Genomic DNA, 21,094 nt, shown 5'->3' with positions numbered 1-21,094 from the left:
ACTCACCAAAACAAAGGCGGGTTGTGTCATTAGAAAGCCTACTTTCCTTAGTGGACGCACTCTGAGCCCCCCATCACACGTATAAACGGTACTTTTTGGCCAGAAAGGGACTTTTTTTCACCGGAGGAAAAATATTCTCTATGAGGCAGTTATCTGGGCAATATCGGTAGAGGGTGCAGTGGAGTAACTAAAAGTTTTTTTTTTCCCGGTGGAAACAAAATACCTTTTTGGCCAAAAAGTACCGTTTATACGTGTGGTGGGGGGCTCAGAGTGCGTCCACTAAGGAAAGTAGGCTTTCTATTGAAACAACCCGTCTTTGTATTGGTGAGTAGGTCAAACGTTCGTGAGATTTCCACTAAAACCGAAAGTCCCATAGCCTTATACTGCAGGGCAGAATCGTAGAAGCAGTAGAAGGCTATGGACCAGAGCTAATCAGATCCCGTGTATTGTTAAAATCCCTGCCAGACTGGAGCAGGAGAAGAGGAGAAGTTATGTATGCACTAGTACCGACTGACCTTTTGTTGTTGTAACTTCAGGGCATCGTGTTCAGTCTGCAACGCCAGGAGGGACGTCTCCAAGGACACCACCCTACCCTGTGACTGAAAAACCATACCGTCGTCAATAAAGAGCCAACCATTGTATTTAAAATTTAAAATTATGACATACAATTACTACACTTTAACCATTGTTGTATGCTTTGGCTATTCAGAAATAGCAGATATACAAGCTCATGATAGCTCATCATCAAAGGTTTGGGTGTCATGAAATGTGTGCAAATCTTGAATATATATTTTTTTAGTTAACATTGGGTCCCTGCTCCCGGGAACAAAATGCTTTTTAGGTCCGCATTCAAATACCGGTACATATAATTTTGGGGGTCCTTGACATGAAAAGGTTTGAGCATCACTGATATAGAAACCGGTAGGTCTTTCAGAAAACTGTTCAGTAGACAGTAGAATCGACCTCAGGTCTTAATGGATTAATTATGCTGCACCCTACATAAAAAAAAAAAAAAAGTAGTTCACAGAAAAAAAAACACATCCCCATGAAGCCTTGAATTCAGAGATTCTTTCAGTTTTTATCACATTCCTAAGCCGGCGGAGTCGAGTCTTCTACCGAGTCTCCTATAGAGCGTCGCAGTCCCGCCCCCTAACCTGGACCAGGAAATGATTCTCCGTTCATTTTCCTCATAGACATTTCTTAAAGTATTTATTTAAAGACGGTTACGCCGCGGACAAAGCCAACTCGAGTCGTGACAAATCATGACAACAAACAACATTTTTGGGGGTTTTTCTTCTTTGTAATTATTTGTTTGGTCCAAAATATTGTTTGTGTTGTCATGAGTTGTCACGACTCGAGTTGGCTTTGTCCGCGGCGTAACCGTCTTTAAATAAATACTTTAAGAAATGTCTATGGGAAAAATGCATCGAGATTCATTTCCTGATCCATGGTAGGGGGCGGGACTGCGACGCTCTATTGGAGGACAAAAACAAAACGATGAATTCAAGGTTTCATGGAGTGTGTAATTGATATAGGTTATTTTTTGGGGGGAATGAACTACCCCTTTATCCGTCATCTCCAGGCTGTGGTCCTGGACTGACCTTCTGGAAGTCTTCAGAGACCTGTTGAATGACCTTCTGCAGCTCCTGGCCTTTCCCTTCCAGCTCTCTGATGTTCTTCTCTGCCTCCTCTCTGGCCACCAGCAGCTCCTCTCTGCACAAAGTCACAGCAGAGTTTCTGACACGTTCCGTCATTGGAACATTTTTATACCGCCTCCTTTTTTTGACGGGAGGAAACATTTATTTGATGGATGTGGCCATAGTGAAAGGCAGTATCTGTTGTTCAGTGATGGAAAAACAAGCTGTCCCCTTCCACTGTGGGTCCCAAAGAGGAAGGGACTCTTCTTGCCATTTTGGTCGCGGTGCATTCAGTGTTTGGATGAAACAAATGTGTCTAGTAGTGAAACAAGTGTTTAAATCGCCTTTTTAGTCAGCCTGTGCCCAGCCAAAAACCGTCAGCCGGTGTCAGTACTGCTCCCGTTTTTGGCAGCATGGGGAAAACATGGCACAGACTGACTAAAAAGCGATTTAAACCCTTGTTTAAACCGGACACTTTCATTACGCAAAATAAATCAAACATCTGAGAACAAGGGGGACCACCTTTACTTTTTGGATACGATTGGACGTCAACTCTGAGATATCGTGGAGGGTGAGGTTCCAAAACGCGGAAAATCTCAATCCAAATCACAGCATTCCCGGTGCAAATTGTTGCACCACAAACAGTGGCCTCTGATGAGAGAAACTTGTCTCGACTCAAAGTAAACTCATGAAAAGACTCTCTGAATGGACTGGCCGAAATTCCAATTGAGGACCAAATTGGATTACTCCAAAATGACTGAAGAGGTTTCTGTAGCCAAATCAAGAAATGTCCACGTATAACGGGGAATCAACCTACTTTATTATTCGATTATGCCTGGGATAGGCACAGCCCTAAGTGCATGGGTGCTTGTTGCTGCATCGATTTCAATGATGTCGAAATGAATACGAAATGTTGGTCAGTAAGTTACAACATACATTTATGTTGGTGTAAATAGTGTATTGGTTTTAATTGACGATAGTAACATGGAGTTTTACCTACTTTCTTATGCTACTTTTCACCTGACCTTGAGGAGTTTAATCCAATGAGACCTGGAACGCATCCATGTCACGTTAGCGTTTAACCACATTAACCATTAACACATTTTGGGCGGGAACCCCTTTTGGTGTTTTAAACATTATGTTATAATTTAGCTATTGAAAAATAGCAGATCTACAAGCTCATAGCGCGCCACCGAGTGGCGCGCTATGAACTTGTAGGTCTATTTTTGAAAAATCGTTAAAATGTGCCTTTTTCTTTCCGAAAATTGTCATGATTTGGAAAACCTTTTTTTTTTAATTTCGACGTCAGGCCTGAATGGGTTAACCATGAGCGCGAAGTATGCACAGAGGGTGACAGTTCTCTCTCAGAACTCCCGATCAAACAGTAGAAGTGCAGCAACAATGTTTGTATCCTGCTTCACCTTTCAATCTCCAGCTCTGTGTTGAGTCTGCAGCTCTCGTCATGCTCCCGTCTCAGAGCCTGAAGCTTGCCCAAGGTCTCCGCTCCTCCTTCCTTAGCCGTGTGCAGCTCTGCCTCTTTCTTCTGGAGCTCTCTGTCCCGCTTGCTAAGCAGTTCCTCCTTCCTCAGCAGCTAAACGCAGACAAACAAAGTATCCTGGTGGTTAGTTGCCAAATTGGCAGGCAGAGGAGATTAACTTAAGGGCCGAGTGATGTATAATGCACTCTGCTCTCTCTGTGAAACTTGTTATTTATTGAATCAATAGTGCTTTAGTTTGGAGTGCTTTTTGAAAAAATAAATAATAATAATAATAATATCGTAGATTTTTCAGGTTTTATAAGACAGTGGAAAACAACACAGGCAACTCACATTCTGATTCATACAATAGATGTATGTGCATCGAATAGATCAAAGCCACCTCAAGACGGTGAGACCTAAGTGCATTTCACACTAGTATAAACCATCAGCAAGAACCCTGTCTAAGGGGTACGATGAGACACAGGCATTGATATTAATTAGGAGTGCACGATTATGAAATTATGACCGATTATATGCAGGGTCATATCTGCCGATACCGATTATTATACAAAGGACCACAATGGAAACAAGCCTAGGCCCTAGGGCAGGGATACTCAAATAGCTGAACATATGGGCCACATTATGAAAATGGCAAGGGGCCAGGGGCCAGTTGATAAAATGACAACATCACTTTTTTATTTGCCTTATTTCCACATGACGTATGAAAAGAGAAGTGCAATGTGCATCCCATTTTCTCTCTTTTGAATAATTCTGTGCAATTAGCACATTCAACACAAACAACTGTTTCCATAAAACAAACTAACATACTAGGCTACTTCTGTATTTATAAGCAGAATCGTGAATATGCCTATTTCATTTACAGTTGGAGGCCATCGATATTGTCCTTTTCTTTTTGCTGAGGTTTGCGTGATCTGCGCAAAAAGACCGTTAACCCATTTTGGGCGGGAACCCCTTTTGGTGTTTTATTATGTTATAATTTAGCTATTGAAAAATAGCAGATCTACAAGCTCATAGCGCGCCACCGAGTGGCGCGCTACGAGCTTGTAGGTCTGCTATTTTTGAAAAATCGTGAAAATATTTATTTCAGAAAACTGGAGGATTTAGAAGGATTTTTTAAAATTTTGAGGTCAGGCCTAAATGGGTCAAATGATAAGGGACAATATCGGTGGCACCCAACTGTACTAGGCTACTTCTGTATTTATAAGCAGAATCATGAATAGGCCTATTTAATTTAGGCAAAAGGGGGAGATTAGAGCGAGGACATGCGTTTGTGGCTCAAACATTTTCATGCCAAGAGCAAAGGACCCTCAATGTTTTTAATCTACTTTACACAAAAAATAATTCCAAAGTCGCTTATGAACAGATTTGGCAACACTGGCCAGAAAGGATCAGTGTTGCTTCTTTTTAGCTTTTTTTTTTTCATAGACCTGGTTGCTTGTTTCTGCCATAGGGCTATACTGGCAACACGGGATATGAATGTGCTGCTCGTCGTTGTGTCTGTGTTAGTCCCAGCTCCGTGACTGGCAGATGAGATAGAACTTTCTGTTAAATTAAAATCCATCTAAAAAGTACCACACAACTGAAAAAGTATGCGACTGTGACCGCAAGATAGAAACTTTTGTGGCTATAACGAGGCACAGTTGTTTACAATGCAAACAGCAGGGGTTTTGCTTTGGAGTGGAACACACGACAACTGACGAGTCGACAAGAGCAACACTTTTGTGAAATGTAAATGGAAGGCAGTTTTTATATTACTAGATATTACTGCAGTAAACATCCTAACAAGGGGTCTGGGAAGGGAGTGCACTGCAAGGGGGACTTTAATAACATTAAACAGAGGCGCGTTTGTCAACACTGCGTCACCCAGATAGCCTATTTCATGGTGCTGCTGTATCGATACAGCAGCCAGAGAGAGAGAAAAAAAACACCATTAGCCCACATTAAACTATAAAGATGTTTTCAAGACGTTTTGGCCATTATTTCTGGAACGGGAGGTCCAATCTTCTCAGTTTAAAGTGTGTTGGATACGTGACAATCAGGACATTAAGCACATGTAGAGTGCTATACTTCTGAGACTGAGTCCGGCAGTGTGTGAGCGAGAGAGTGCTCTATACATCTCAGTACGGCAGTCTGTGACCGAGAGACGAGAGCGCATATATATTGGTGAAAATAAGAGTTAATTTGAGATCGGATTGATACCGATACGGCCTAAATAGGCCGATATAAAAAAATCGGCGCAGATTATATCGTGCACCTTTAATATTAATGCTTAAAGACAGAAGACACATACTGTACAAAAATACTAACTCCTCACCAAATGGACCCACCCATCAGCCCGCCACGTAGTGTGTGCACGTGTGTGCGTACCATGTGTTTCACTTTAGCCAGCTCCTGTTGCTGGAAGCCTTCAAGCTCATCCCGGTCGTCTCTCTTCTGGAACAGAGCGAGGCTCTGCTCCATCATCTCCTCCAGCCGTGCTGACAGAGCTTCCTTCTCCTGACGGACACACAGTGCAGCACCAACAATAAACTGACTGGCCATGTCCAACAATGACATTCAGGATGCTTACCATATTTCCTCCCAAGGATTCCTCCCCCCCCCCCCCCCCCCCCCCAAGGATTATCTTGTTCTTAATTAAAACAGCACCGTGCAAAGCAGTAACAAAGTGCACATGAACACTGAACAGGTTTATTCAAATTTAAAATGGGAATAAATAATGTCTGATTAACCCATTTTGAGAGGGAACCCCTTTTGGTGTTACATACATTATGTTATAATTTAGCTATTGAAAAATAGCAGATCTACAAGCTCATAGCAAATCATTAAAATGTGCCTCAAATCTTTCAGAAAAGTGTCATGATTTAGAAAACTTTTTATTTATTTATTTCGTCGTCAGGCCTGAATGGGTCTGCAAATGCTCTCTGGGATCCAACGTCTGATTTGTGTATTGGAAAGTAAATTAGCCCTTTACCTTTTCCAGAACAGACATCTTCTCCATCCATTCCTGCAGCCAAAAGAGGGAAAGATTTTCAACCATCAATTCTAAAAGCAAAGTCCCCACAAAACAATGAAATAATAATAGAACTGCTCACTGAGCATGGTTGCGTACCTGATCCTTCTTTTCCAGGGCTAGAGCCATCCCCTCGGCCATCTTTGCTCTGCTAGCTTGCTGGGACTCATTCTGTTCCTGGAGTTTCCTCATGGAAGCTGGGCAGCAAACAGGAGCAAGAGAGACGGAAAAGCAAAGACAGAAAACAAAAAAGCGTGATGTGTGCAGCACAAAAACGACACGGAGCGAACGATTGCGCAGACTTCGGTTAGTAGCTGTGAAAAGTTGAGTGTTCAATTTTAGAAAGCTTTACAGCCGAGTGCGTGTTTCGAGGAAGCACAGGCAAGCAGTGCATGACGACCCACAAACAAAAAAACCTAAAACCAGTGTGCCAACTTGAATATTGCACTATGAATAGCTTCTCCTAGTTCGAGGCATGATTAAAACAAGACAAGCATTGCCCACAAGCCCCAACAAGGCAAAACCTTTAAGAAGCCCATACTGTGATTTGGAACATGTGATTGTTATGACAGAAACGTATGGTCGGCACTGAACGCCACAGCCGGCAGGGCAAATGAGAGGAAAGGAAGCAAAAGATGGGAGGAGAGTAAAGGAACAAGTACGTACAATCCTGATGCTTTTCTAACGCAATTTCAAGCTTCTCCTTGGTCTTCTGCATAAGTCGTAGCTGCTCAGCGTAGTCTAGTGGCGGGAGGAGGAGGAGGGTGATGGGATATGGGAGTACCGACAGTACACACATACACATACATGTAAATAAAACAGGTAGAGGGCCAGGCAGATGTTCGGAAAGGAGAGGTAGAGGTGAACGAAACATGATGAAGGGAGGAAAATGAAAAAGGGACAAACATGTTCGAGAAATAATGGAAGGAAAAGAAAAAAAAAACAATGATTTTCTTTAGATGAGAAAACCACCCCAGTTAAAAGGCTGCATGTGGATATGCAGTTAACCGTTAAGGAACACAGTCGTCTCATACGCCACCTAAAGGGACAAACAGTGACACCAGTCGACTATGCTGGAGAATAAACTGCTCGCTATAATCAATTTGCATTTGCTCTCAAATTCGTCACCAACAGAAAAAGGAAATAGTCAAAAATAACGTTGAGCCTAAAGGCCAAAATCATTGAGGCCCAGACAAAACCCCCGTCCACACCAACGATTTGGAACCCAACAAGTCGTGACTACAACCACTCGCAAACCGAATCCCAAAACTGCACCGACCTGCAACAGGTCAATTCAGACACCTCTGCAACTGGTTCCAAGTTGTAACGAGTTGCCAATGGTGTGGACTGGGCTGGGCCTGAGAATTCACCCCATCTACTTTATTTTGATATATTATGTGCTTTAATGATGGTTTTATTTGATTGTTTCCAACAGTGCCATCTTGCTCAGGGTTCCCTGGAAAAAGAGATCACGGAATCAATGGGACTCACCACCTCACCTGGTTAAACAAAGGTGTAATAACTCGGGAAACGTGTTTCTCTTCTTAGTGCTGCAGATCAAACCAATCAATTTATGTTTCCTGGCGCACACATTAAACAGTAAATTACCTGATAGTTTGGCCTCAAGCTTCCGAATTTGATCGTTCCTTCTGAGGATCTGGGAGGAGAGATCATCTCTTGAGCTGCTACCGTCAGAGGCCTGGATGAAGACGGACAGAGAGAGGACATGCATTAAAGGAATACTCCAAGTCTGTCAGTCCTCTCTGTATCACAGAGGAAGCAAATCGAACGCACCCCTAGGGACTTATTCACTTGAATCACTTGGGCATCGAAAACGCTACCGCAGTCTCCCCTCTGTCATCAGGCTCAGAAACGAAGCCTGAGAAGCTTTGAATCGCAGTGAATACTGGGCATTGTAGGATCAGACAGCAAAGCACCACGTTCAGAATGGGACAGAAAATAAGGTTTATCAGGCGGTGTTGCATAAAGTCAATAACTACAGTTCATGAGATAATGATTAAACATTCTCAAAATGGACACTGAGGTATTAGTTTAAGTTTGGACAGCACACGGGCATTTTTCTTTCAGTTGCACAATTATTTTCCTCACACAAAGTATGGGTTAACAAAACAGGAGAGAGTATAAGGAACACAGCAGCACACTCGTAGAAATGTGTGCACTTTACTGCATCTCAAATGCTGATCTTCTTCTTTCGTGTATCACCCTCAAATGTCCAACTCAGTATCGAGTAGCCACGCCCTTGTCTCTGGTCCCACGTGGAAGAGGCCGGCCTCCGAAGGAGGTCTGTACAGGTGTTAATTATGTGCTCGGCAGATTGCTCAGGCTCGCCACACTTGCATGCTGCACTGTCCGCCAAGCCCCACCTCTTCATTGCTGATTTGAAGCAGCAGACTCCAGTGCGTAGGTCGGTTCAGTAGGGTCCACTGCCGGCATGGTAGGTCCTCTCCTTCAACGCCATCACCCGGGTCAAAGATGTAGTGGTGCATACGGGAGGGCACAGCAGACTCCCACTCCTGCTTTCCAAGATGCCGCCAGCCATGCACTGGTGGATAAGTCCTCCGGGATGGAATGCAGCATCTCTTGTGCCGCCTTGTTGTAAGACTCGAGTCTGTTTGGAGGCTCTATTTCCACTGTAGTGTTGGATATGCCAGTCATGTATTTTGGCTTTCCTTGCTAGCTTGATGGTAGCAGCCTCTCGTCGGAGGCCGGCCGGGGCAATTCGATCATGTTCATCATTACATTCTAAAATTGAGTGTGAATTGTAAATGGATAGCAGAAGGATTTTGGCGTACCATCATCGTACATAATATTGTTGAGAATATGATGAAATATCTATTTCTACAAGGATATACAGTATATAAGCATGTGAATTTTAAGCAAAATTGAAATAGTAAAAAGTCCTATGCAAACTATATTATCAGTTTTAGAAAACCGTTTGGTCATTTCTCAAATCAACTGTTTACTTCTGGGTTAACAATGTCACAGTCGCCCAGAATTGCTTGTGACTTGGGTTAACAATGTCACAGTCACCCAGAGTTGCTTGTGACTTGGGTTAGACTAAATAATTGACCAAGTGCCACCGAGAAGATAACTCCAATAGCATCAGAGGAGTCTGGGTTGGTTCCACAGTGTAAGGTAACACTAATCAAAGTAACAGAAGCTAACACTTTTATTTTTTTGCCAAAAAGATAGACGAGCAAAGAAAATGACTCCCTTGAGACAGAACTACTGTCTATGAATGTACTGTGTACATTCATCATTACAAGCCTCATGGAGGAATCATTAAACTTTCAAAACTCCACGCGACCAATGGATTATCAAGCTCACTCACAGACTGGAAAATCGAGAGAACCGGTCAGAAGGGTGTATGCGTGCACTCGTGCTTGCGTGTAAATAGCCAACTGAGAAGTGGGGCAGGTCTGACATTAGAGCAGGGCTTCAGGTTACACTGGTTTGCCTTTACGACACTGAGCAACACATTATCCTGCCTGCATGGCATGCTCTCAAACAAAACAATGAACCGGTCCCCTGTCTCGTGGCATCTAATGTACTTTAAAGGTCTCCATCAAGCTGACACACACATCTGCAAGGCAATTCCATAGACAAAATAACTACATCATTCAAATCCCTAGGGGCTATGATTTAGTCTTCATGGAAAAACGTGCATCTGGCTAGCTAATATAAATTAATAAAAAAATTAGTGGCATCTTCTAAATCACTTCTTAGAATACATTTCCACTGATAGGTTGTTGGTTTTTTTTAGATCCATTTTTATTCCTCCTGGATTGCTTTTGTATAAATTCATGTCTAGATGTTACACGTTACTTATTATGGTCTGAGCACCACCACCACTATGAGGGGAGTGATGCATTATGCACATGTATAGTCGCTGGCAGTGATGGCGACTGTCCCGAGGGCTGCATTATATGAGAGAGGCGGCCAAAAGCTTTTATCCCGCTAGTACAGAGGGGGATTACTAATGGTAGGGCAGGGCCAATAGGCCCCAACACTTAGAAAACTGGCCTTAACATACAGTTGGAGGCCATCGATATTGTCCTTTTCTTTTTGCTGAGGTTTGCGTGATCTGCGCAAAAGGACAGTTAACCCATTTTGGGCGGGAACCCCTTTTGGTGTTTTAAACATTATGTTATAATTTAGCTATTGAAAAATAGCAGATCTACAAGCTCATAGCGCGCCACCGAGTGGCGCGCTACGAGCTTTGTAGGTCTGCTATTTTTGAAAAATCGTGAAAATATTTATTTCAGAAAACTGGAGGATTTTGAAGGATTTTTTTAAATTTTGAGGTCAGGCCTAAATGGGTCAAATGATAAGGGACAATATCGGTGGCACCCAACTGTAGATATCATTGTGAAAGGCAGTCCTGTTACATGGCAGGGTGAAAGAATACAGACATGGCGGGACGTCTGTGTGGGGGGGAAACACAACAGCAACAACAGTGGCTGGCCATTTCCCAAAGTTGACCAAGCCTGTGAGTACTACTGTAACCCTGGCATGCCTATTTCAGGCTCACAACTGAGCTTGTACAGTTGGGTGCCACCGATATTGTCCCTTATCATTTGACCCATTTAGGCCTGACCTCAAAATTTTTAAAAAAAAATCCTTCTAAATCCTCCAGTTTTCTGAAATAAATATTTTCACGATTTTTCAAAAATAGCAGACCTACAAAGCACGTAGGGCGCCACTCGGTGGTGCGCTATGAGCTTGTAGATCTGCTATTTTTCAATAGCTAAATTATAACATGTTTAAAACACCAAAAGGGGTTCCCGCCAAAAATGGGTTAACTGTCCTTTTGCGCAGATCACGCAAACCTCAGCAAAAAGAAAAGGACAATATCGATGGCCTCCAACTGTAGGTCCATTTTCGGTGCGCGACACGTTGTATGACTAAGCCCAGTGTCACAATTATTACATAATAGCCTAATCGCAATTATTTGAGATAATCAATTATTTTTGCGTAATCGCCAATCTTTTCCATGTTCAAAATACATTAAAAAAAATAGCAGCTCTACAAGCTTACAGACATCTGTAAGGTTGTAGATAAACTATTTCCACTTTTTTTGTAAAAAGAAAATAAATAAATTATGAAAATGGGTATATTAAATGGGTCAGTGATTTCTTTGTATATTTAAGTTATTTGTCACATCTGCCCTGTGCAATTTGTGATTACGAAGCCTAAAAGGCAAAACAGAAATACAAATTGTAAGTAACGCTCCAATATTCAATGCAAAAAGCACAATCAAATTGTTAATCGCAATTATTTGTGTGACAATAAATCAGCTTTAAATTTGCAATCGTGACTTGTGTACGACCAAGTACAAATCAGGCTGAATGGTCAACTCATTTCCCACCCTGCCGGAGATACTTACAAAGTCATCCCCAGAGTCTGCCCCCATTGAAGTGATGGACTCCTTGCTAATCGAACGGGGGATACGGACACCGGTCCTGGGAGCAGTGGCAGCCTCCTCTGCAATCTTCTTCTTCAGTTTGGCAAACATTTCTCTCTCTCTCGTTTGTGTCAGTTTCTTTTTTTCTCAGTGTATTTTACCACAGAACGAACACCCTCCTCGCTGGACATCCGCTCTCCAAAAATGATAGTGGCAGTAGTAGCTCAGGGCTTCTCGTTTTGGTGGTGCGAGAAGTACAGCCGTGTGCCGCTGCGGTGTTGTCCGAAAAAGGAAGGCAGGGCTCTCACTGCCATTCTGCTACATCTGAAAAAGATGACAGGTTATTTTATTTTAAAATACACAATAATGACAACTGCATCAAATAACATTAGAGCAAGCGCCACAGTGTTGAAAATGGGAAAGTAGGAAATATGCTGGATCACCACCCAGCATTTTTCTGCTGACATTTCTAGCCCTAAACGTGCCAAGTGTCAGAGACATCAGACTCTCTGACAAAGCCACAATGTGGGTGCAAAATCCGGACCATGCCATGCAACCGCTGTGAACCACAGTATGTCTCTCCTCCACTATTTGTCTTTCTTCAGGATGCAGTCTCCATGCTGTAAATCAGCTGCATGCTTGAGCAAAGACTCAATAAATGCTGGTAACATTTACATACAGGGGCGGCGTTACATACATGAACCCTTAATTGCTCCTGATGTGCTGGTTGGTGCCAAGTTGCATGTTTTCCCCCGCCATCGGTGTATGAATGGGTGAATGTAATGCACAATCTATGTAAAGCGCCTTGGATAAAAGGTGCAATATGCACCATTTACCATTTAGATCGTCTAGAATAGTAGGGTCATGGTTGCCAGAAGTTTGGTAATAGGAATATCATCACTAATGCACTCTTTTCCAAGACAATGTTTAAGAGCAAGGGAGAGATTAGCTCCTTTCGGAACCCTACGTTAAAGTTTCTGACATTTTGATGACTTTATGTAGGGTTCCTTCTCACCGGATTCAAGCGACATGGGATGCAATCTGATTTCCCCTGACTTACCCCAGTGCTGCGGTGTGGGTGTCACGCTGACATATTCCAAAAGAAGCATATGGACGCTATAGGATACAACGAACCCTCTCAACCCCCCCCGAACGGCACAGAAGCCGTTAAGTATTTTTAATGTTTGTACGACCGTTTTGGCAGCTCTGAAATTCTCTCTTGTTGACATCCCATTGTACCGCCTCCAGCATCTCGGTTGGCTAGCAGCGCCTCCCTACGCGCCTCGTAGGCGCAGCTAGCCAACCGTAGGCGCAGCTAGCCAACCGAGATGTCAACAAGGAGGGACCGAAGAGAGAATTTCAGAGCTGCCAAAGCGGTCGTACAAACATTAAAAATACTTAACGGCTTCTGAGCCGTTCGCGGGGGGGGGTCAGAAGGTTCGTTGTCTCCTATAGCGTTCATATGCTTCGTTTGGAATATGTCAGCGTGACACCCACACCGCAGCACAGGGCTAAGTCAGGGGAAATCAGATTGCATCCCATGTCGCTTGAATCCGGTGAGACCGGACCCTACGTGGTAGGTCCAAAGGAGCTCAACCCGGGGGGTCCGGAGACGGGCTAGGGAGAGATGCATGTGTCATTTTTATGGCTTACAAATGCTAAGAGAAAGACGTGGCACTGGCTACAGCCCACAATCTGAAATAAACATCATGCAACATTAAATCAAGTGTTTCAACACGTTTAAGAATTTCTTCAATATTTATTGAAAGTCCAGTGTTCTGCTTGACATTAACAGAGAGGCTCAATGAATGGAGTCCAAATAACACGTGTAACGTGTTTATCAGGTCTGAACACTGAACAGCAATAATGTCCACGACATGTCCGCCCCATTTAGATTACTGTAGCTCTCAATCTCAAACATTGTTCTCAAATAAATTAATCATGTAGTCGATACACCTTTTAAATGTTCTGGTCTGGAGCTGCAAAAGTGAGCAAATCTAAAGCATCGTTAAAACACAAGTTAAACATCAGGGAACATCTGGTCTGGAATACAACCCCAAAACTGCCTGTGTTGAATGGGTCACCAGAGATTTCGACCCAGGACTATTCGACCCGGACCATTCGACCCGCTCTCGACCCGCTTGGACCTGACTTTTCGACCCGGACCGCGAGAGAGAGAGACAGAGAGAGACATAGAGAGAGAGATGGGGACTACTGTAGATCTGCTACTTTTCAAATGATTTTAGAGGAGAGAAGGACAAAACAGACAACATTACAATAAGGCATACATTATTATTTCATTTAGAAAAGAAGGTTTACAAAAAAACCTTCTTAAAAAAGTATGCAACTGGGGGAGCATGCTTACAATATTTACTCTTAAATATACTTGAACACGCCAAATGCAGGAAGGAACATTCACTATTCATATCTGCAACTGCTCGTCGGCAGCTTAATGTTTTACACACAATCGTATATGATCTCCTTAATGAAGAATACGGCATGTCTTTATTATTAATGGTTTAAAGTAAACCGTTTAAATGAAGACATGGTTCCTTTAAAACCGGCATTCTAGGCTGCTATGAATGAATGGACAGCTGAGCTGCATGAAGGTGAAGAACACAGATGGACGTGGACATGCTACGTTACACCGTTTGTCTGTTTTCTGTTTTTATGTTTTGTGTGAGGACTGCGGATGAAAATTAGCATCTTTGCTAATCCCGGTGTATTTACGTTCATGTGACGTTCATTAATATGCTCTGTCCTGTCTAAATAAACAAATAAAGTAAAGTAAAGTAAAGATAATTCGACCCGGTAAAAACGGGTCGAACGGACTCGAATTTGCGGTTGGTCGAATAGTCCTGGGTCGAAATCTCTGGTGACCGTTGAATGAACATGAGCAGCGCTAGAACGGTTTCTTTCAGCATTGTTCCTCAGAACTTAAACCTACGGAAAAAAGCTTCAGTTCACACACAGAACTGTCTATAAAACTAGATGGTCTTTTAATTGAATGCGATGTTATTATCGTTGACAGCTTACGACTGTCCAAACCGTATGAGTCTGCTTTCTCGTCAAGGCAGCACATATTCGCGTTGCATTCCATAACAACACTACTACGCTCTGCGCATGTGGCCCATATGAGTTAGTGTTAGTTTGCCCGTTCAGAAATGCATAAACACAACATACATGTCCAGCTGGGATACATAGCTAGCTTCGTGGTCACAACAATGAGAGGCACCACCACCACTGTAAAAAGCTATCGCTAGCTCGTTAGCTTGCTCGTTCACACAGAATCCGGATTTCTCTTACCATTGTGAAAGTTTATCCGAACAGTTGACGACGCCGTACGTACGTGGTGCCCTTTTACATATCCTCATTTATATTGAATGTCTGTCTCTGTGCACATATCCCAGTTATGCTATATTCACTGAGGAGGTGGTGGTGAAACCCAGCTTCAGCCTCCTGTCCTGCTAGCTCTATGGCTACTAGCTAATAAACACGTAATCAACTGCACAAGCGCATATGACCAGTGACGTCACACCTATGTCTGCGTTCATTCGACAGTTCTAGCTTTGGGATACCGGTATATTTTATGTTCGTTTTTTTATATAATTGCATCCATGACATAGGCCTATATAGTTCTAGTATCTTTTCTGTTCATTTGCATTTGTCCTCCATTCCACTCTCGTAGATGTATTTATCGATTCTGACATCATGATGTCAGAATGTCAGAATCGATAAATACATCTACGAGTCTAAATATTAGGCTATACCATTTATAACTTATCTTCTGACTTAGTTATTACAAGTATATTATACACACACACACTATATATAAAAGCCGAATATACAGCTGTGGTGTAAAACATAAATCATTCAAAAAGCATATATACACAAATGTCAGAATAGAAGAAAAAAAAGTCTAAGAGTCTTGAATCTTGATCTAAGGCTTACTAGAAGTTATTCCATAGTATAACCCTTGCATAATAATTAGCTAGCCTAATAATTGACAGTGCAAACAAATATTAGTGGATATAAGGAGTTGATCTCTGCATCATTTTCAATCATTACAGCTTTATTTATAAGATACTATTACAGAACTAAGTGTTTAATTCAAATGAAACAATAGGACTATAATGATAAAAGCTATTTTTGCTTTTGTGCAGTGCTTCATCGTTAATTATCTTACATACATTTCCATAGCAAAAATAAGATAAAACATTATTGTAAATAACAGTAATACACCTGGTACTTCACCACAGAGAAATTCAACCTAAAACTGATTTGCTCTTCAGAGTGAATTGATTTTTATTGTAAACTACAGAGGAGATCTAAAAAAATATGCATTTTATTTTTTTTACAAGGGTCAGATGATGACATTTTAGGCCTTATATTTCAATATAGCATTTACACAGCATTAAGCAATAATGCTGTGCGCATGGACAACCAAGATCTCCTCATTTATGTTTTTAGTTTAGAATAATGGCATTAAATATATGGTGTAGAAAATAGCTGTTGACAGTTGGCACCGAGAGCAGAAATTAGGTGGAAAAGAATACTAACTATCATACAAAATCAACATGGACTCATTAACTGCTGATGCCACTGTCACAGACACTTTCAGTCCTTTGTCTGTGACATAGAACAAATGTGACAGCTATGTTGATGTTTGTCAACTCTGATTACAAGAAATATGGGGTTGTTGTTCGGGGAGGAATAACCCTCTCAGAGTCAGGCACTGCTCTGAAGAGCTTAGGCTCTCTTGTGTTAGCATCTTTGAAGACCATAATGGAGGCGATATTGCCACAGCGGTAGCAATAATTAGGAGCGGACCACACCGTAACCAGCTTCTCATCAAACATGAATTTGTAGCCTTCGTGGACAAGCTGATGTGCCCGGCAGATCAGCTTCAGATTGTTGATGTGCACAAACTACACAATTTGGAAGAAAGGGAAAAAAGGGAGGGGAGAGACACAAAAAGAGACTGATTAGTGATTAGTGGGTACAAACTAACAATTGTAACAACTATCCCTACTTTTCCCTATAAATAGCATTTCCCTACGCTCCAGTCCTCCCTTTTTTATTATTCTGTATTATATTATGTAGCTCCAGTTTAACACCTCATCTACACAGGCAAGGAGCGAGCGTTCCGACGGCGATATCATGCGAAAAACGGTCCTGATATAAATGGTAAATAAAATGGTAAATGGTGCATTTATAAAGCGCCTTTATCCAAGGTGCTTTACAGAGATTGTGCATTACATTCACACACTGATGCCGGAGGAAACCATGCTAGGCACCAAACTGCACATCGGGAGCAATTAGGGGTTCAGAGTCTTGCTCAAGGACACTTCGACACTAACTCTGGGGAGCCCGGGTTCGAACTGGGAACCTTGCGGTTCCCATCCGGTCACTCTACCCCTGAGCCACCGTCACCCCATATGGACCGTTGGAGATTGCGTTGCGACGTAGCCTGAACCAATCAAATAACCAATAAAAGTGTTTGGGGCCACGAAACCTCGCTCAAACAGAGACTGCGAGTGAGTATAGAGGCGTGGACAACGTTGCTGCACGCTCACAGTACATCAGGACAGTCTCATTGAAAAACATGTATTCTAATTTCGCTGGCAACGCTGGCAGTGTAGATGAGGTGTAAGTTGCAAAAAAGAAATGGCATTTCGTTCTTATCATACATTATATATTATTTATTTACCAACATCTTCAGTATTACAAATAAACATAAAAGTGGATCCAAAATCATATTTACAACATCTGCTGTTAGAGCAGTCTTTAAGCATTGCTTTTTAAAGAAAATTAAATGGGTAGTGAAATTTAACTTAGTTTATTGGACAATACTCAGGCTGAACTTCCATTTGTATAGTTCAAAGCTTCATTATTAATGTACCTTGAAGCCCCAAAGCTTTGCTTTCATAAAATATTTTCATCTTTTATGAAAGCAAAGCTTTGGGGCTTAAAATACATTTTAATAAAATTGGGATCCATGAAGGTACATGCATGTTTATTGCATAACATAGTATTAAAAAAGAAAAATAAACTCGAAAATGTTTTAATGAATAGAATATGGTAGGTTAAAAGCAGAGGCAAGCTTTACAAATTTGAATGAAGTTACCAATCCAAGCTTTTATTTGGAGCTCTGTTGAAGCATTACCACATCTAACACTTATTTTGCCGGGCAATTTTTCAGAATAAAGGCGCTAGAGTGCCAAGCAAATGAGGCAGATTTTACTCTGAAAAGCCCCACCACCTTCCATTTCCCCTCAAAACCGTGAGGTATAATCTTCCATTACTACCTCGGGCTGTCAAGTCTCATCTCTCTCTAGAAGCGTTTATATTCCAAACGAGATGCTTCGTAAAGTCAGAAATGAGGACGGTTCTGATCAAAAATGGACAGCGGCATAGATTCAGAGATAGACAGTTTTGTCAGGCTGTAAACAAGGGAGTGAACGGCTGTGCGCAAACTGCGCATGCGAGAAACATGACGCTGAGCGCTTTTGGACTGGAGCCTGACAGATTTAACCTAAAGGCTACTGCTACACTCTGGACAATGGAGTCAGACAATTACATGACATATTGTTGACAGTTAAAGTCATTTATGACGTCTAGTGACATGATGATATCTCACCTCATTTGTGACCTTTGCACCAAATAGCCACCCAGCCCCCCTGGGACTTATAGCCCAGGTGTCTACATCTTCAGGGTCCGACCAGACCAGGTCACAGAATGCTCCTTTGTGGGGGATTTCCTGGTTCCGCTCGATAGTTCGAATCTGATCTAGGGTTTTTATGTCTGGTGAGAGGCCTCCATGAACACACAGAATCTGTTCATCCATCAACTGAAAATGTAACACATATTTTAATGTTAAGGTAAGGTTTACAAACTCACTTTAAATTTAGGTCTACAAAAGTATGTTTAAAATTCTAATATTAGTTAGATACTACAATTGTAGAAAATAAATGTAACGTGGAAGACTTATTCATGATGTGGTTCCAAAGTCAAGACTTAAAAAAAATGAATTGTCAATCTAATCTAATACTCACTGCTGCAACTGTTAGCATGTCAAACACTTTGGTACAATAACGCCAGGCATTTGCATTCCCATATTTGGTTTGGCATTCATCTGAAAGATGAAAAATAGAGCTGTTAACCTAAAACAGGCATAATGGCATCTACTCAGACTCAGGGGAGTAAAAATGGGTTTCATTCAATATCACTATAAAAATAACTTGTGACAGCCAATATTTTTTTAAATGTCTCACCGTAAAAGCCATAGACTTGGGTGATCTGTCTACTTTCATGGTTTCCGCGGAGGAGTGTAATGCGGTCAGGCCATTTTGCCTTCAACACCAGCAGGTATGTGAATGTCTCCAAGCTATAATATCCTCGGTCAACAAAGTCACCCTTAAAAGAGAACAAGTAAAATAGACTTTGTTGTGGTTATTTTGTTAGCAAATTAACAAATTCAAGATCTAGCAGAGGAATGACTTCAAGGTGTGAATTAATGTGTAATAATACCTACCATAAATATGTAATTTGTGTCTGGGACCTGTCCACCAGTTCTGAAGAGTTCACAAAGATCATAAAACTGAAAGCAAATAAGGAAAGACATTTAAACTGAGACCACTTTTTTCCAAAGGCATGGGATCTATGGAACTCGGCTAGAAAAAAAAAACAATTACAGGGCATAATACTGGTTGATTTTTGCATTTGTGTTGCTGTAATAACATAGATTTTGACATCTAATATTTAGGTTCTTCAATCAACAACGAATGGCAGAATGTAAATAATATTATAAAATACAACATTGCGTGAACAGCAACCCACTTTGAAATAAATTTAAAAACATGCAGCAGTCGCTAAAGGACAGGTTGCATGAACACGTAGGGCAATATTACTTCCAATAGCAATACCATTTCCCAACAGAAATTGTGTTTTTACCTGTCCGTGTATGTCACCACACACTGTCACAGGAGTAGACACAGGCTGCACGTTTGATTCCTCCAGGAGAAGGTCGCACACATAGTCACATAACCTCTGTAGAGATTGAAAACAAACACACACTCAGTCAGTCACATAAACATCTGTTGAGATTAAAAACAAACACACACATACATGTGTGTCATAATTATGTAACCTAGTAACCTCTGTAGAGATTGAAAACAATTAAACAAACCAAAGGTTCCTGTTTTAGACAAAACAACTGAACAAATTGCAGACCTGACACCGAGGTAGTAACACCGAGGGGACACGGTCTAAAAAAGATCATAAAACAATACAAAAACGTGCCATTAATGCCAACTAACGGCCGAGCATCAGTCAGATCTGCTGTTAACGTTAGTTAGCTAGCTGACAGACACATTCAGCCACCATTAGCCATAATTGACAGCTCAGACAGCAGTCAAATAAGAACCTGTTCAAACTGTGACTTTAACGTTATGCGTTAGCGGTTAACCTTCAGATATGATAGATAATGATATATATATTAAAAGGCATTACAATTTTACTTCCTGACCCGATGGGGGTGACGTTAGCAAGCTAACGAACGTTAGCTAGCTACCTAAGCTAACGTTAGCTATGCTACACTAAAGAACAGACAAATGGGGCTAACGCTTTTTCTTTTTGGTATTACGATATATGACTTACTCAAAGACACTACGACAAACGCATAGTTACCTTGAGGTCGTTTTCTGGTAGATATTTACACTGCTTTGCGATCTCAGCATATTTATCGAGATCTAGAGGCGCCATTGTAGCCACCAGCAAAATGTTATGCGCATGCAACTTCCTTACTACTCTCTCCCAGTCAGTCCCACAGCACAGATACCCTTGGCTACAATGAAACTGGCATCAAGTCGCCATGCAGGTCGCTGATCCGGTCTGGAGCGGATACGGAGATGGTGTGAGAATGTGCGTGCAAATTGCCCAGATTACGGAAGGCGGGCGCTAGACCGGATCACACCAGAGTGTATAGTAGGAGAGTAGCGACACGCTTTGATCTCGCCGCAAAGCGGGTGCCTATGGGCTATAGTTCCAATTCCAAACATTGCTCCTAAAGCTGGAACGCGTTATCCATATATACTCGCTTCTAAGGTTATCCTATTGAGATAGAATGAGCACTTCCGCATTCCATTGTTACAATGGGAGTCAACGCTAGTGTCGCCACTCTTACTATATTACTCTGGATCACACCGGTTCGGTTCATTCGGAAAGAAAGCAAGCCAGTGGGCTTTCCACGGGTACTGGAGGAAATAACGGGAGGTTACCTAGGATACGGCAGTGGCGTCACAACTCAAGCCAGGCATCGCAAGTATGCGTAGCATTTAATCGAAAAAATACAGAGTGGGTGGGCGTCACTATGTCACAGGCAAATCCTTCACTTATGTCTGTCTATCTCCCCATGCTGTACATTTTTAGTAGTATGTATGTATGTATGTATGTATGTGTTATGACATTAGCCCATGCACAGTACATCTTAGTCTATGTACTTGAACTTGAGATACAGTGTACTT

General features: G+C 41.9%; 2 protein-coding genes across 3 annotated transcripts in view; both read right to left on the bottom strand.

The window, feature by feature from the left end:
• Positions 1-15,112, bottom strand: part of golga1 (golgin A1) — a 28,962-nt gene extending 13,850 nt beyond the window's left edge. The window contains exons 1-10 of one of the 2 annotated variants that reach the window (XM_079517233.1): positions 14,877-15,112; positions 11,553-11,894; positions 7,754-7,844; positions 6,812-6,886; positions 6,245-6,342; positions 6,107-6,139; positions 5,503-5,631; positions 3,059-3,228; positions 1,602-1,713; positions 516-599 (exon numbers count right to left, since the gene is read on the bottom strand). In XM_079517233.1, the coding sequence (XP_079373359.1) occupies positions 516-599; positions 1,602-1,713; positions 3,059-3,228; positions 5,503-5,631; positions 6,107-6,139; positions 6,245-6,342; positions 6,812-6,886; positions 7,754-7,844; positions 11,553-11,681 (921 nt within the window). In that variant the 5' untranslated portion in view covers positions 11,682-11,894; positions 14,877-15,112. The remainder of the gene's footprint in view (positions 1-515; positions 600-1,601; positions 1,714-3,058; positions 3,229-5,502; positions 5,632-6,106; positions 6,140-6,244; positions 6,343-6,811; positions 6,887-7,753; positions 7,845-11,552; positions 11,895-14,876) is intronic. The other variant, XM_079517234.1, reaches the window with a different exon arrangement.
• A 512-nt stretch (positions 15,113-15,624) lies between these two features.
• Positions 15,625-20,783, bottom strand: ppp6c (protein phosphatase 6, catalytic subunit). Its single transcript, XM_079517119.1, has 7 exons — positions 20,259-20,783; positions 19,524-19,619; positions 19,105-19,170; positions 18,845-18,986; positions 18,626-18,705; positions 18,211-18,420; positions 15,625-16,498 (listed from the first exon to the last, which is right to left on the bottom strand). Exons 1-7 carry the CDS (start codon positions 20,331-20,333, stop codon positions 16,250-16,252), a joined length of 918 nt encoding a protein of 305 aa, XP_079373245.1. The 5' UTR covers positions 20,334-20,783; the 3' UTR covers positions 15,625-16,249.
• Between the last annotated feature and the right edge of the window lie 311 nt (positions 20,784-21,094).

This window comes from Electrona antarctica, assembly GCF_951216825.1.
Source record: "Electrona antarctica genome assembly, chromosome: 12".
Lineage (NCBI taxonomy): Eukaryota > Metazoa > Chordata > Actinopteri > Myctophiformes > Myctophidae > Electrona > Electrona antarctica.
This window is presented reverse-complemented; position numbering and strand designations above follow the sequence as displayed.

Excerpts from the sequence above, each read along its gene's own strand:
- ppp6c (XM_079517119.1), bottom strand. The coding sequence starts at position 20,333 with ATGGCGCCTCTAGATCTCGATAAATATGCTGAGATCGCAAAGCAGTGT. Across the intron at positions 19,171-19,523 it reads GTGGTGACATACACGGACAG|TTTTATGATCTTTGTGAACT; the intron begins GTAAAAACACAA and ends ATTTGCTTTCAG. Across the intron at positions 16,499-18,210 it reads GTGCAAAGGTCACAAATGAG|TTTGTGCACATCAACAATCT; the intron begins GTGAGATATCAT and ends CAAATTGTGTAG.